This window comes from Equus przewalskii, chromosome 16, assembly GCF_037783145.1.
Source record: "Equus przewalskii isolate Varuska chromosome 16, EquPr2, whole genome shotgun sequence".
NCBI lineage: Eukaryota > Metazoa > Chordata > Mammalia > Perissodactyla > Equidae > Equus > Equus przewalskii.
In genome coordinates this window covers 13,794,991-13,809,061 of record NC_091846.1, presented here as the reverse complement: position 1 = coordinate 13,809,061, position 14,071 = coordinate 13,794,991, and the positions used below count along the sequence as shown (strand labels likewise).

At 33.8% G+C, this 14,071-nt stretch overlaps 1 protein-coding gene across 13 annotated transcripts in view; it reads right to left on the bottom strand.

Moving 5' to 3' along the window:
* The window catches only part of NBEA (neurobeachin), a 671,041-nt gene that overhangs the window by 531,187 nt on the left and 125,783 nt on the right, over nt 1–14,071 (bottom strand). For 11 of the 13 annotated variants that reach the window (XM_070578754.1, XM_070578744.1, XM_070578745.1 and 8 more), the window contains exon 11: nt 1,808–1,916. In XM_070578754.1, coding sequence (XP_070434855.1) covers nt 1,808–1,916 — 109 coding nt within the window. Of the gene's footprint in view, nt 1–1,807; nt 1,917–4,135; nt 4,242–14,071 lie in introns of all 13 variants that reach the window. The other 2 variants (XM_070578755.1, XM_070578756.1) reach the window with 1 other exon arrangement.

The window sequence follows — 14,071 nt, the reverse complement described above, 5'->3', positions numbered from 1 at the left end:
CTTGCACATGAACATTCATAGCAGCATTATTAATAATAGCCAAAAGATGAAAACAACACAAATGTTTACTGACAGATAAATAAATAAATGTCGTATGCTTATAATGGAATATTATTCAGCCACAAAAATGGAATGAAGATCTGACACATGCTACGACATGGATGAATCTTCTAAACATTATGCTAAGTGAAATAAGCTAGATACAAAAGGAAAAGATTCTATAATTCCACTTATATGAAATATCTAGAATATACAAAATGGCAAAGGATATGAACAAGTACTTCAAAGAAGAGAAAAAATGGATCTCCAATAAACATATATGGAAATATGTCCAAACTTATTCAAAATCTTTAAAAAATGCAAATTAAAGCCATAATGAGATAATATTTCATACTCACTAAATTGACAGTACAATTTTAAGGGTATTAATTCTGAGAAATAGGAAAAACAATACGCCTATTATTTGACTTGAAGTCTTTTCACAATATTTCTAATTTTAAGCTAAGTTTTAAGTGTAAAAGAATAGTCACTTTAGAAAAATGTGACAAAATCTCAATCAACAGATGAAAAGTATATTCAAGGGGCAGTTCCTGATAGTGATCTTGTCATGTACAGTAATGTTACAAAGGCATTTCATGGTATCTAATTCATGTACAATTTAATTTAACACAAATCTTCTAAATAATCCTTAACACTATACATATGGAAAAATAGTTCTCCATGATTAAAAACATAAACCAAATAGTCTTAATGAACATCTTAATAATGTTACTGAAAAAATTATCTCAATAAAGAAATGCTGCCAATGATAGGTCTACTTAATAATCTATGTCTCCTTGATTACCAATCCTTCAAGAAAGAGTGTTTCAAAGAAAGGACAGGTAGGTTATAAGGATTTCAAATGTAGAACAATCTGAGGTAAAAAAACTATCTCCAAAAGTCTTCTCAATTTTATTTCCCAAGGGAGAAATAAGTTTATTGCTCCTAGTTGAGGTCTTGCCTCTATTATTTCTTAAATAGTTCCATTTACAGAACAGCTGATGTTACAGAGTTAAATGCTAAGAACAGATTTGAGAGAGCTAATGAGGATTATAGATATTTCTTCAGAGAAAAAAACTTTTATTCATGAAATCTCATTTTAATTTTTAAAGGAAATCATATGATACAATCAAACTCTTGCGGGACCATACTCAGAAATTCAGTACTGATTACCATAATAGTACAGCTGTGACTAAAGCAAAACCAGGACATAAATGACACAAACTGGGAAAAATTAAACCATCCAGTTTGTATTGTTTATACCATGTATTGATTAGAGAAAAATACTTTAAATATTCAAATACATTAAAAACAGGGACAAAGCACAAAATAATGTTTTTGCTGCTACAAAATAGGAGATTTTTTACCTCATAATTAAAACAGAAAACAAAAACAAAAAAGTAAATCCATTTAAACTACTACTGATAAAATTTCTAAGAAATTTAGTTTGAATGTAAAGATAGCAAAGAAACAATGAGTAAAAAGAATTAAAAGACCTGCAACTTTGAATAAAAGTAGATGAAAGAATTTTCCTTTAGTTTCCATTTTCACTCAAAATTTCTTAATTATATAGATTTCTAACACCCAATTCAGTTCACTATCTACACTTATGCCTAACTGCATAATACAAAAATGTTTGTGAATTAGCCAACAACAAAGTCTACACACAGTCAATGGAAAGGGAAACCACAGAAAAAATAAAATTAGTGATTGTCAGTTGTCCATCTGTGAAGGCTACACAACAAAACCATCAATACATACCACTTACCTTTTCAAGTAAGTAGCCAATGACTAAGAAGCCTTTTCCACCCAGCATCTGCTCTTGCATGGCTACTGAACTTTTAAGTAGTTCAACCAGGAATGCCAAAAGAGTAGCACTGCATGTAAAGTACAGATAATTGCATTATGTAATCATCAAATGTTGATTACAAACACAGCGTTCCATTTCAGTACTTCATTATGCCAAAAGATAACTACCATATTCAAATCTAATTTCTGTTTTGCTGACAATGACTGTTATACCTTATATTAAGCAAGAATGTATTTTCCCAAAGCATAGGAAAACTAGTTTTATCTCTTCCAAATAAAATATCGTCTCAAAACATAACTGTGTAGTTTTTTGATATTCCCAAGGCAAAACATCAAAGTTTATTTATACACATATATATTCCCTGCTTCAAGTAAATCTAACATGAGAAACACACCCAGAAATACTTCACTTCCCCATACTAAAGAGTTTATCATAACATTCTTTTGAAGAACATGCTACCTTACAGTATTTTAAATATATACACAATATTGCTTTGGAAGAACACACCTATTTTTTAAATAAACTTTTCATTTAGACTACTATCTTTCAGAAACAATTTATATATTTTTTTAAATATCCAGAGAAATATGCAACATGTTACTTATGTCTAAATATGCCTTCAGGAAAGTTCATGAGAGCAGAGAAAATAAATGATTTATGTAATATTGAAATGAAAAGTGGCAATTAATTACATAATGTATATACAAACACCTAAAAGCACGCAAAGATATGTGCCAGACAAAGATAAAGCACTTGACATGTATGTTGAATGAAAGAAGAAACAAAAGAAAAATAAATGATTGCATTGAATTAAGCTTTGATAATATATTACTTCACAAAGTTACACAGAACAATTTTCAACCAATAGCAATTGATACATGACACCATTCCGAATATATGTATTCCTTCATTGGATATGCTTACTGCAGTTTAATAAATGACTTTAAGCGAGACTTCAGCAGCAGTTAAAACAATATCTATTAACATTGCTTTATAATGTACCCTACCTTGCCTATTCATATTCACAAGAAAGAATAAAACCACAAATTTTAAATATATTTTAAATGCACAAGTACTCATTCTTACAAGAAATTAAGAAAATTTGGTAATGAGGAAAACTTGAAAATTATTAAGGCCCAAATCAATGTAAAGTTATTCTATTCTCTGAAGTTATTCTAGCTCTTCTGGTTAGAATAGGATTGACAACGTGTTTCTTTGATAATGTGGCTATTCTTGTTCAAATCAGAAATATTCTCATAAAAAGAATTAATAGCAAAACTATTATTATTATAAAAACTGATACTTTAATGGATTACATGATATCAGCTATAAAAAAATATACCATATCTGGAAATAAACTATTTCATTACAGGAAATTAAAATTCAATTACATTAACTGGTGCTATATCTTTAAACCACGAAAAAAAAAAAGTGAACTAGTATTACAAATCAATGACATTCTTTCACTTTGTCCTAAAGTCAAAGATAAATCTTTACAAGAAAAACACAACTACCAAAAAGTCCCTTGGAATTTTTTTAATGTTTCTGTAGAGAAGAACATCTATTAAGCAACCTAGTCCATTTTAAATTGTATCAATAGTCAAAGCCACTTCATAGATAACTGCTTAAGCACTATTACACATAATACTTCTGCCTAAACGTTTGAAAAGAATAAGAAAACTACTACACAGAGGTTACACAGTTTCCTAATCTGTTCGTAGAATTCTTACCTACACCAGAGTTAACGATTTAGGTGGAAAGATGACCAGGATTCCTAAACATCAGCACTGCCAAAAAGAAAGACTAGAAATGCCTCACTATGGTCCCCATGGTCCATGAAAAAATGCAAAAAAGTATTTCTTATAATACATCACCCTCCTATGTGGAACCATATAAATTACAAGGATGCCAAGGATTTTCTTACTCTTTTATGTCAGAAGTGCTACTCTTTCTCAAACATCTAATGAATTAACTCAGACTTCTAAATACAGTGGGAGTTGCATTACAAAATCAGAAATATTAATTTTATTATTCTAAAATCTTAACACATGACTATGCTATCCATATAATGTTAATTTCACTTCAATTTTAACTATGACAAGTGAAAAGTCAAATGCATTCACTAACAAAAGTATTTTTAATTTATACCTAAAACCCAATACAATAGCAATACCACATCTTTTCAAAAAATCTTTAAAATAGGTATATTTGACATGGTAGATGTAATAGTAAATAGATGGCCATCTTCGAAGAGGTACATTTTCAAACATAATTTAACAAACTTACCAGTAACTAAAATGCATCGGATTGCTGCAGGGCTCACAATAAACTTGCAAAATTCTGTGTACTGCCATACAAAATTTCTCTCCATTCTTGCCTATTTCCAACTCCCCTAGATACAAAGGCAAATATAAAGGATACTTCAGCCCATTCCTATATCTCCTACGTACCACTTCCTGTCTAGACACATCAGTTCATCTGTAGAGGATCTAAATACACAGGATAAACCAAAAAGCAAGTATCTGTGTCAGCCAGAACTGGTATACACAACATAGAACATTCTCTTGAAAAGTATAGCAATACCTAGAAAGAGATTTTCACAGGAATATTTCACTTGGTGGCAAAAGGAGTACTGATTTTTATCTCACACAGTAAAATTGCTAAACTTTTCAATAGACAGTACTACAACATATCATATTCTGTGGGTAGCAATTCTACTTCAGGAATGGTTGAGGGATTTTAATCCTGTCTCCTTTTAAGGAAAATGACAGTAATAATCTATAGGGTTATTTCTTAAAAATAATTACCATCTTCCAATTCTTAATATTTAAATTAAATTAGGAATTAATATTTATTTCAAATATTATACTTATAAAGGGCTGGACCTTAGGAAAAATAGAGGAAATAGTATAATAATACTCCTAACAACTTAGCATATTTATTATCTCTCCAGAGCTTTCTTGTCCATATTATTAAAGAATACCACAACAGTCTTGGCCCACAAATACCTGAGAATATTTAATAACTATGTATGAACACGACTAATTTTGTTTCCAATGAAAAAATATGTACTACATTTAGGTTCCATTAAAATTTATATAAATATAGATTTCGACTTGATTTTAATACTTTAACCATTTCAATTTGTCCACTCTTTATTTCTTAAAAATAACTAATATAGATAACTCATGTAAAATCATCCAAAAAGTTTTATCTTTGATGTATTTTATTGAAGATGAAATATCTCATAAAGATAAAAATAATTTATAACTGGAATGACTCAGATTGAATATATAACTTATGTTCAGTTCGAAGGCAGTTCTTAGAACATAGAAAACTGGCTTTTCAATATGCTTTGTACTGAAACAAGCAAAGTACCTCAGCTAGACAGACTGTTTAAATATAGTATGAGGAAGGGAATGGATAAGCTAAAAATTAAAGATTCCCCCTGAATTCAACACTTCCTAACCTTTTAAAAGGATGTTTTCAATCTACTGAGAAACACTACAGGCAAAGTAATTGTCAGAAAAATAGAGAAGTAGATTAAGTTCAAATAAGACTTAAGGTACCAAGAGGGGGAGAAAATTTTTTGTGTTTTTCATAATGTTTCATCTCTTCATTTGCCTAACTTAATATTACGATACATTGAAATCTTGTAAAAGATTATTAAAATTATATAAAATGTCTAATACCATAGTTTCTCTGCTATTTCTTTCACTACAAAACTCTTCCAAGATAAGAGTCATCATAGCAGGAATAAAACTGTAAAAGAACTCAACTCAAGTCCATACACAAGAAATTTCACACTCAACAAATTAATTTCCAGTGACACAAAAAAATTTCACAGTAAGTTAGAAGAGTTAAATTCCTTCACAGTTCAAAATTAGAAAGGTCTAACCCAGAAGCTTCTAACTCCAGGTACATTTAACAGTCACTTTCAGTCAATGCATTCCTGAGGATGCTATCTCAAAAGACCACTGCCTACCTGCCTACAGAGGCAATGAATCCTGATACACAAACTGTCACATTCATCAGTTCAGACATCAAGTGGAGTTACATGCTAAAATAAGTAAAATACATTTTTCTGCAGTCAAATAAGGAAAACAGTGAAATGCAGCACAGTAAAATGTAAGGACAGATGGAATACACTGGGTAGCACATGAAATCATTAAGCCTGCCCTTAGCCATCAAATCTCTCCTCAGTAATTTCTAGCTTTTCTTTCAGCCTGATAAGGACACAGGCAGCCTTAAAAACTGAATTGCTATCATTCTTGCTGCTATTTAAGAACATTCTTTAGAAGCCTATTAAAAGTTACTCAGGCTATCACACATTTTATACCTTCCTTCATCTAGTAACAGATTCTGATTTTATGTTTCATCAGAATATTTTATTTCTAACAAAATACCGTATAGCCAAAAATAAAATGAAAATTTACAAAATTGTGATTGAAATACATCAAAATTTGTCTTATGATGGAAACAAAATTTTAAAATTTATACATGTAAAGGAATTAATTCTAAACCTTTTATGACATAGTTATATATACTAGTATATGCATACAGTATCTACCAGTATTTACATAGTTCGAGACAAAACAGCTTTTTGATAAGCTCCACTAATAACTATAAATAGCCAATAGATATTTACTAAAAAGGTTCCAATGTAAAGGAAATAACGCAACACTTAAGAGCTTGCAATTTAACTTCAGCCAATAAATGACCACTTACAGTGCTCTAAATGTCCTAATCCCTTTATGAAAACTTCCTGGACATGTTACATGTAGCAGGCACCACTAGACTAATCATGTATGTATAATCCATGGATACAGGAATACTTTAGAAATTTAATGATATAAATTCCTAATACCTAAGAAGTTCAAAATTTCAAAGAAAAACTGGAGACAGGTAATTATGATACATAGATGATCTTAACTATATATGCATATTCTAATGCCCTGCAAGGTCAAAACACGCCACAGCCGGGAGGCCAAATGAGCAGTCCTTCATGGTGTTAACCACTTTCAGGCCCCAGCCTACGTAACAGAAGCAGGATTAAAAATATACCCTACAAGTGCTGAAATTAGCAAATGAAGAAAATAAATACTAAAACAGCTGATGACACAGAAAGCTAAAATAATTGATACTTAGGCTTTATATATGTCCAGGAATTTTCTATTCTTTTTATTATTAATTTTGTTTTTTAAATGATCAAGCAGTAAAACTGACTTCTTTCTCTTTCTTCTTTTCTTTTGTATGCGTGTATACAATTCTGAGAACGTTAACAGATATATAGATTGTATAAGCCTACTACAATCAGGATACAGACCAGTTCCATCCATCACACCAAATAAACCTCATTTATCCTATCCCTTTACACCTTTACGGTCACATCCTCCCAAAACCCAAAACCGTGGGTAACTAGTTATCTCTTATCTATCATTTAGTCTCAACTTTTCAAGAATGTCATATAAATGCAATCATATAGTATGTAATCTTCTGAGTATGTCCTTCTTGACCTCAACATATTGCCTTTGAGATGCATGCAAGCAGCTGCATATATCAAGAATTTATTCTATTTACTTACTGAACAGCATTCCATTGTGTGAATGGATTACCACAGTTTGTGTACATTTGAGTTGTATCTAGTTTATTGTGATTATGAATAAGATTACTATAAACATTCACAGAAAGCTTTCTGTGTAAACACAGTTTTCATTCATTTCTCACAAATACAAACCTAGGAATAGAAAGACTGAATTACATGGCAAGTGTACGTTTAACTTTATAATAAACTGCCAAACTGCCAGAGTGGCAATACCACTTGGCAATCCCGCCAGTAACAGGTTCCAGGTGCTCCTCATCCTTGCCAACACTTGGCACCATAAGTACTTCTTATTTTGGCCATTCCACTAGGTGTGTACTGGTATCTCATAGTGGTTTTAACTAACATTTCCCTGTCAGTTAATGACGTTGAACATCTTTTCATGTGCTATTTTGACATCTTTACATCCTCTTTTACTTCAGTCTTTTGCCCACTTTTTTAATAGTGGGTTTTATGTTTTCTTACTATTGAGGTTTAAGAATTTTTTATATTTTCTTGCCATAAGTCTTTTGTCAAATAAGTGATTTTCTATTATCTGTCTCCAGTTTGTAGCATGTTTTCTTATTGCATCTTTTGCATAGTAAAAGGTTTTAACTTTGATGAATCAGTCAAATTTCTCAATTTTTTTCTTTTATGCACCATGCTTTCAGTATCATGTCTAAAATGACTTTGCCTAGCCTAGGTCACAAAGATTTTCTCCTATGTTTCCTTCTAAAAGTTCTACAGGTTTATGTTTTACATTTAGAGCTAATTTTTTAGTTAATTTTCATGTAAGGTGTGAGGTTTAGGTTGAGGCTTATTTTTTGGCATAAAACTATCCTTCCTCCCTTAGATTGCTTTTGCACCTTTGTCAAAAGTCAACTGTCCATATTGGTGTGAGGTATTTCTGTACTCTATTCTGTCCCACTGATATATGTGTCTATGACTTTGCTAGTACTACACTGTCTTCATTATTATAGCATTACAGTAAGTCTTCAAGCCAGGGAAGTATAATCCCTCCAAATCCATTCTTTTTGAAAATCATTTTAGCTATCCTAGTTACTTTGTCTTTCATATACATTTTTAAATCATCTTGTCTATATCAACACACAAATCTAGCCAGGATTTTAATTAGTATTGTGTTAAATCTGTAGATCAATTTAATGACATCTTTACTATATTGAGTCTTCCTGTACCTGAACATGATCTATCTCCATCATTTATTTAGGACTTTGTTTTCTTTCACCAGCAACTTATAGATTTCAACACACACATCCTGTACATGTTTTGAACATTTATATTTAAAATGCTTAAATTTTTGAAGCTATTGTTAAAGGTATTTTTAATTTGGTTTCCTATTACATATCATTAATTTGTTGTTGTAAGTGTCATGGAGTCAATTTCTGACTCCTAGTTACTCTGTGTACAGCAGAGCAGAATGCTGCCTGGTATTTTTGCAATGTCCTCTCATCTTGCGCAGGATGAAACAAGACTCCACTCTATTCATAGGGTTTTCATGGCCAATTTTATCGAAAGTAGGTTGCCAGGTCCCTCCTTCCTAGTCTGTCTTAGTCTGGAAGCTATGCTGAAACCTGGCCACCATGGGTGACCCTGCTGGTATTTGAAATACTGGTGGCATAGCTTTCAGCATCACAGCAACATGCAGCTACCACACAGTGTGACAAGTGACAGATGAGTGGTATAGTTCCTTTACCAGGAAAAAAACCTGGGCCACGGCAGTGAGAACACTGAATCAGAACAACTAGACCACCAGGGCTGGCTACATTGTTAATACAGAGAAACATAATTTATTCCTGCATGAGAATCATGTATTTTGCAAACTTTCTAAACCTGCTTACTAGTGCTAGAATTTCGTGTGTGTGTGTCAGTCCCTTAAGAATTTTTACATAGACAATTATGTCATCTGTGAAAAGGTACAATTCTATTTTTTCCTTTCCAATCTGTATGATGACTTCTCTTTATCCTGGCTTATTGCTATGGCTAGTACCTCTCTGATTTGGATCAGATCCACACATGTAAAGCTTAGGCCTGAGTACATATATAACTTCATCAAGTTACTTTCTCAAGTTCTTCCCTTTCTGTGATCTGCCTGATAATTTCCAACATTGGAACTGTTCTTTCCAGTTCTATTGTTAAAAATCTAGGGCTTCATTTTCCTCACTCTGCTGTACACTTATATAACTCTGCCCACATCTGAGGCAAACCAGCAGTAAGAGAGACAGAACAAAGCAATGGAGAGGTTTTTGATGGAGAGGAATGGAAAAAGCTCGGAAGCCACCACTCCATCTTATCAAATAAAAAGCTGAACAGACTGAAAAATTGACAAATCTTCTAGGATCCAATAAAAGAGGGGAGGACAGAAGACAAACCACTGCCTTCAAGATTGGACAGACAGACAGGTAACTACAGGGAGTCACTGGTTACAAGAGCAGAGATACACAAGTGGAAACTACTGTGGGAACCAGTGCCCAGGCAGGAAAACCTAAACTGTACTTGATGAATTGCTGGAGGCTCAGTGCTGACCACCTGCCCAGTCACAGAGAGGCCCCCACATTTACTGTGAGATTTATCTCCAGAAGCGTGACCAGGTTGCCATAGTAAATATCAGAGGAAAAATCCCTTAGGCATCTGACAGAGGGCAGGAAAAGGAACCCCTGTGAAACACACCAGAGGACTCTGTTCTTAAAAAGGGCTGCCCTCAGGAGAAACTAGTTAATGAAGCCTAACCCGCTGACATATTATCAGAACCTAACCTGGGGAAGAGAATTATCTAACTACAGCCAGCTCTAGTCATCCTTGCCTATCTAAACAGGGAGGAAAACAACTGAGAAACACATGTTAAATTTGTAGTCCAGAAGCACAGGCTCACTAAAAGACTGAGACCTAATCATAGAGCTACAGAATGCTTCTTCTCCCCCCACACTTCACCACCCCATTACCAAAGGCCTATTTACAGTAGTTCCTTTTACCTGGTCCATCCTGTGTAACTACCAAAAAAAAATCACAAGGTTGGGGCTGGCCCAGTGGGGTAGCGGTTAAGTTCACGGGTTCCACTTTGACAGCCCAGGGTTCACCGATTTGGATCCCAGGTGTGGACCTACACACCACTTATCAAGCCATGCCCTGGCAGGCGTCCCACATATAAAGTAGAGGAGGATGGGCACAGATGTTAGCTCAGGGCTAATCTTCCTCAAAAACATAAAGAAAAAAAATTTCAAGGCATACGAAAAGGAAAAAATCACAATTTGAAAAGACAAAGCAAGCATAAGAAGCAGAAATGGCTCAGATGTTGGAATTATCAGAACAGAAATTTAAAACAACTATGATTAATATGCTAAGGGCTCTAATAAATAAAACAGACAGCATAAAAGGACAAATGGGCAACATAAGCAGAAAGATGGAAATCCTAATAAAGAACCAAAAAGAAATGCTAGAGATAAAAAAAAAAAAAAGAACAGTAACACAAATGAAGAATGCTTCTGATGGGCTTATTAGTAGAGCAGACACGGTTGAGGAAAGACTCTCTAAACTAGAAAAAATATTAATAGAATCTTCAAAAACTGAAAACCAGGAGCCAGCCTGGTGCAAGAGCAGTTAACTTTGCACACTCTGCTTCAGTGGCCTGGGGTTCACTGGTTTAGATCCAGGGTGCGACCTACATGCTGCTTATCAAGTCATGCTGTGGCAGGCATCCCACATATAAAATAGAGGAAGATGGGCACAGATGTTAGCTCAGAGGCAATCTTCTATAGTAATAGAAAAAAAAAAGAGGAGGATTAGTAGCAGATGTTAGCTGGGAGCTCACCTTCCTCAAAAAAAACCAAACTGAAAACCAAAGAAAACAAAGACTGATAAAAAAAAAAAAAAGACAGAATCTCTAGAGAATAGAATACCCAGGTCAATGGCAAAACTACAAAAGGTGTAACATATGGATAATAAGAACACCAGAAGGAGAAGATGAAAGGAACAGAGGAAATATTTGCAATAATAATGACTGAGAATTTCCCCCAAATTAATGTCAGACACCAAACCACAGATCCAGGAAGTTCAAAGAACACCAAGAAGGATAAATGCCAAAAAAAAAAAAACGAAAAGAAAACTACACCTAGGCATATCATTTTCAACTTACAGAAAGATCAAAGATAGAGAAAAATTCCTGAAAGAAGCCAGGGGGCAAAAACACCTCACATCTCAGGAAAATAAGATAAGAATTACATCCAAACTCTCCTCAGAAACCATAAAAGGAAGAACAGAATGTACTAAAATATTGAAAGTATTGGGAGAAAAATCCACCAACCTCAAATTCTGTACCCTAAGAAATTCAAAAGTGAAGGAGAAATACCTTCTGAGACAAACAAAGATTAAGAGAATTTGTTGCAAGGAGACCTGTCTTGCAAAGAATGTTAAAAGAAATTCTTTAGAGAGAAGGAAAGTAATATAGGTCAGGAACTTGGATCCACATAAAGAAAAGATCACTAAAGAAGGAACAGTGAAGGTAAAATAAAAACTTTTACTTTTTCATTCTAAATTGATCTAATAGATAAGTTTGTTCAAAATAACAGCAATATTGTATTTCATTATGTACGCTTACATATAAGTGAAATGAATGACAGCAATAATACCAGGGACAAGAGGAAAAAATTAAGATTATTTTACTATAAAGTACTCACAACATCCATGAAGGGGTACAGTGTTATTTGACAGTAGACTTGAATTATTTGCAAACTCTATGGAAACCACTAAAAACAGTAAAAAAAAAAAAAAAGCATAAATGATATTCCAAGAAAGAAGAGAAAATGAAATTATATAAAATTCTCAATTAAAATCACAAAAGGCAGAAAAAGAGTAGAAGACAAAAATAAGAAGAACAAGGCAACAAATAGAAAATGTAACCAATATGGTAACTATTAATCTAATTATATCAATAATCATTTTGAATATCAATGTCTAAATGCACAAATTAAAAGTCACAGACTGTCAGAGTGGACCAAAAAACAAGACTCCATTCTACAATATCTACAAGAAACCACTTTAAATATAGACATATATACATTAAAAGTAAATGGAGAAATATATACCATATTAACACTAATCCAAAGAAAGCAGGAGTAGCTATATTGATTTCAGACAAAGCAGACTTCAAAGCTAGGAAAGTTATCAGAGATTAAGAAGGGCATTACATAATGACAAAGGGGTCAACTCTCCAAGAAGACATAATTCTTAAATAGTATTTGCCTAACAAGAGAGCATCAAACCACATGAGGCAAAAACTGCTATAACTCCAAGGACTAATAGATGAACCCACTATACAGTTGGAGACTGCAACACCCCTCTATCAGAAATGGACAAATATAGCAGACAGAAAATCAGTCAGGACATAGCTGAAGTCAACACCACCAATAAACGACTGGAGATCATTGACATCTATACACTACTTCATCCAAGAACAGCAGAATACACATTTCTCTCAAGCTCACATGGAACATTCACTAAAACAGAGCATGTTCTGGGCCATAAACTTACAAATTTAAAAGAATAGAAATCATACAAAGTCTGCTCTCAATTTAACCAGAAATCATTAACAAAAGATAACTGGAAAAGTCCAATAAGGCGTAGAGACTAAACAGCACACTTCTAAATAACACATGGCTCCAAGAAGAAATCTCAAGAGATATTATAAATATTTTGAACTAAATGAAAATGAAAATATAACATCAAAATTTGTGGAATGAAGTGAAAGCAATACTTACAGGGAAATTTATTGCATTGAATGCTGTGATATTGTGATTTACAACAAGAAATATCTATTTGGTCTTCATCCCATTTCGGACACAGAGCTCCTAAAACTCTTGGAATTTCCCAAGTGATAAGAGCAATAAAGGTGTCTTTTGATATGTTCATGAGGTGACTTTTGGAACTCACCTAAGGATGAAAGCAGTTAACAGTGGAGATGGTCATGTGACAAGAGCGCTGGAACTTTCAGTCCCACCCCACCTCCAATCTCCAGAGAGGGAAGAGGGGCAGGAGATTGATTGAGTCCCATCACCAATGACCAATGATTTACTCATCAGGCCTATGTAATGAAGCCTCCATAAAAACCAAAAGGATAAGGCTTGGAGGGCTTGCAGGTTGGTGAACATGCAGTGATGCTAGGAGAGTGGTATACCTGGAGAGGGTGTAGAAGCTCTGCACCCATTCCCCATACCTTGCCCTATGCACCTCTGTCATCTGGATGTCTATATCCTTTATCCTATCTTTTTATAATACAGTGGTATTTCACTAAGCAAAATGCTTCTCTGAGCTCTGTGAACCACTCTAGTAAATTAATTGAACCCATGGAGGAGGTCATGGGAACCTCTGATTTAGAGACAGAAGTACAGGTAACCCAGATTTGTGACTGGCATTTGAAGTCCAAGGAGAAAGGTGTTAGAACCCTCATCTACAGCCTGTCAGTCAGAAGCTCAGGTGATTCCCTGGATTTGTGACTGGCATCTGAAGGGGGTATTGGGGCAGCTTGTGGGACTAAGCCCTTAACCTGTAGGATCTGATGCTATCTCCAGATAGATAGTTTCATAATTGTAGGACACCCAGCTGATGTCCCAGAGAATTGCTTGGTGATA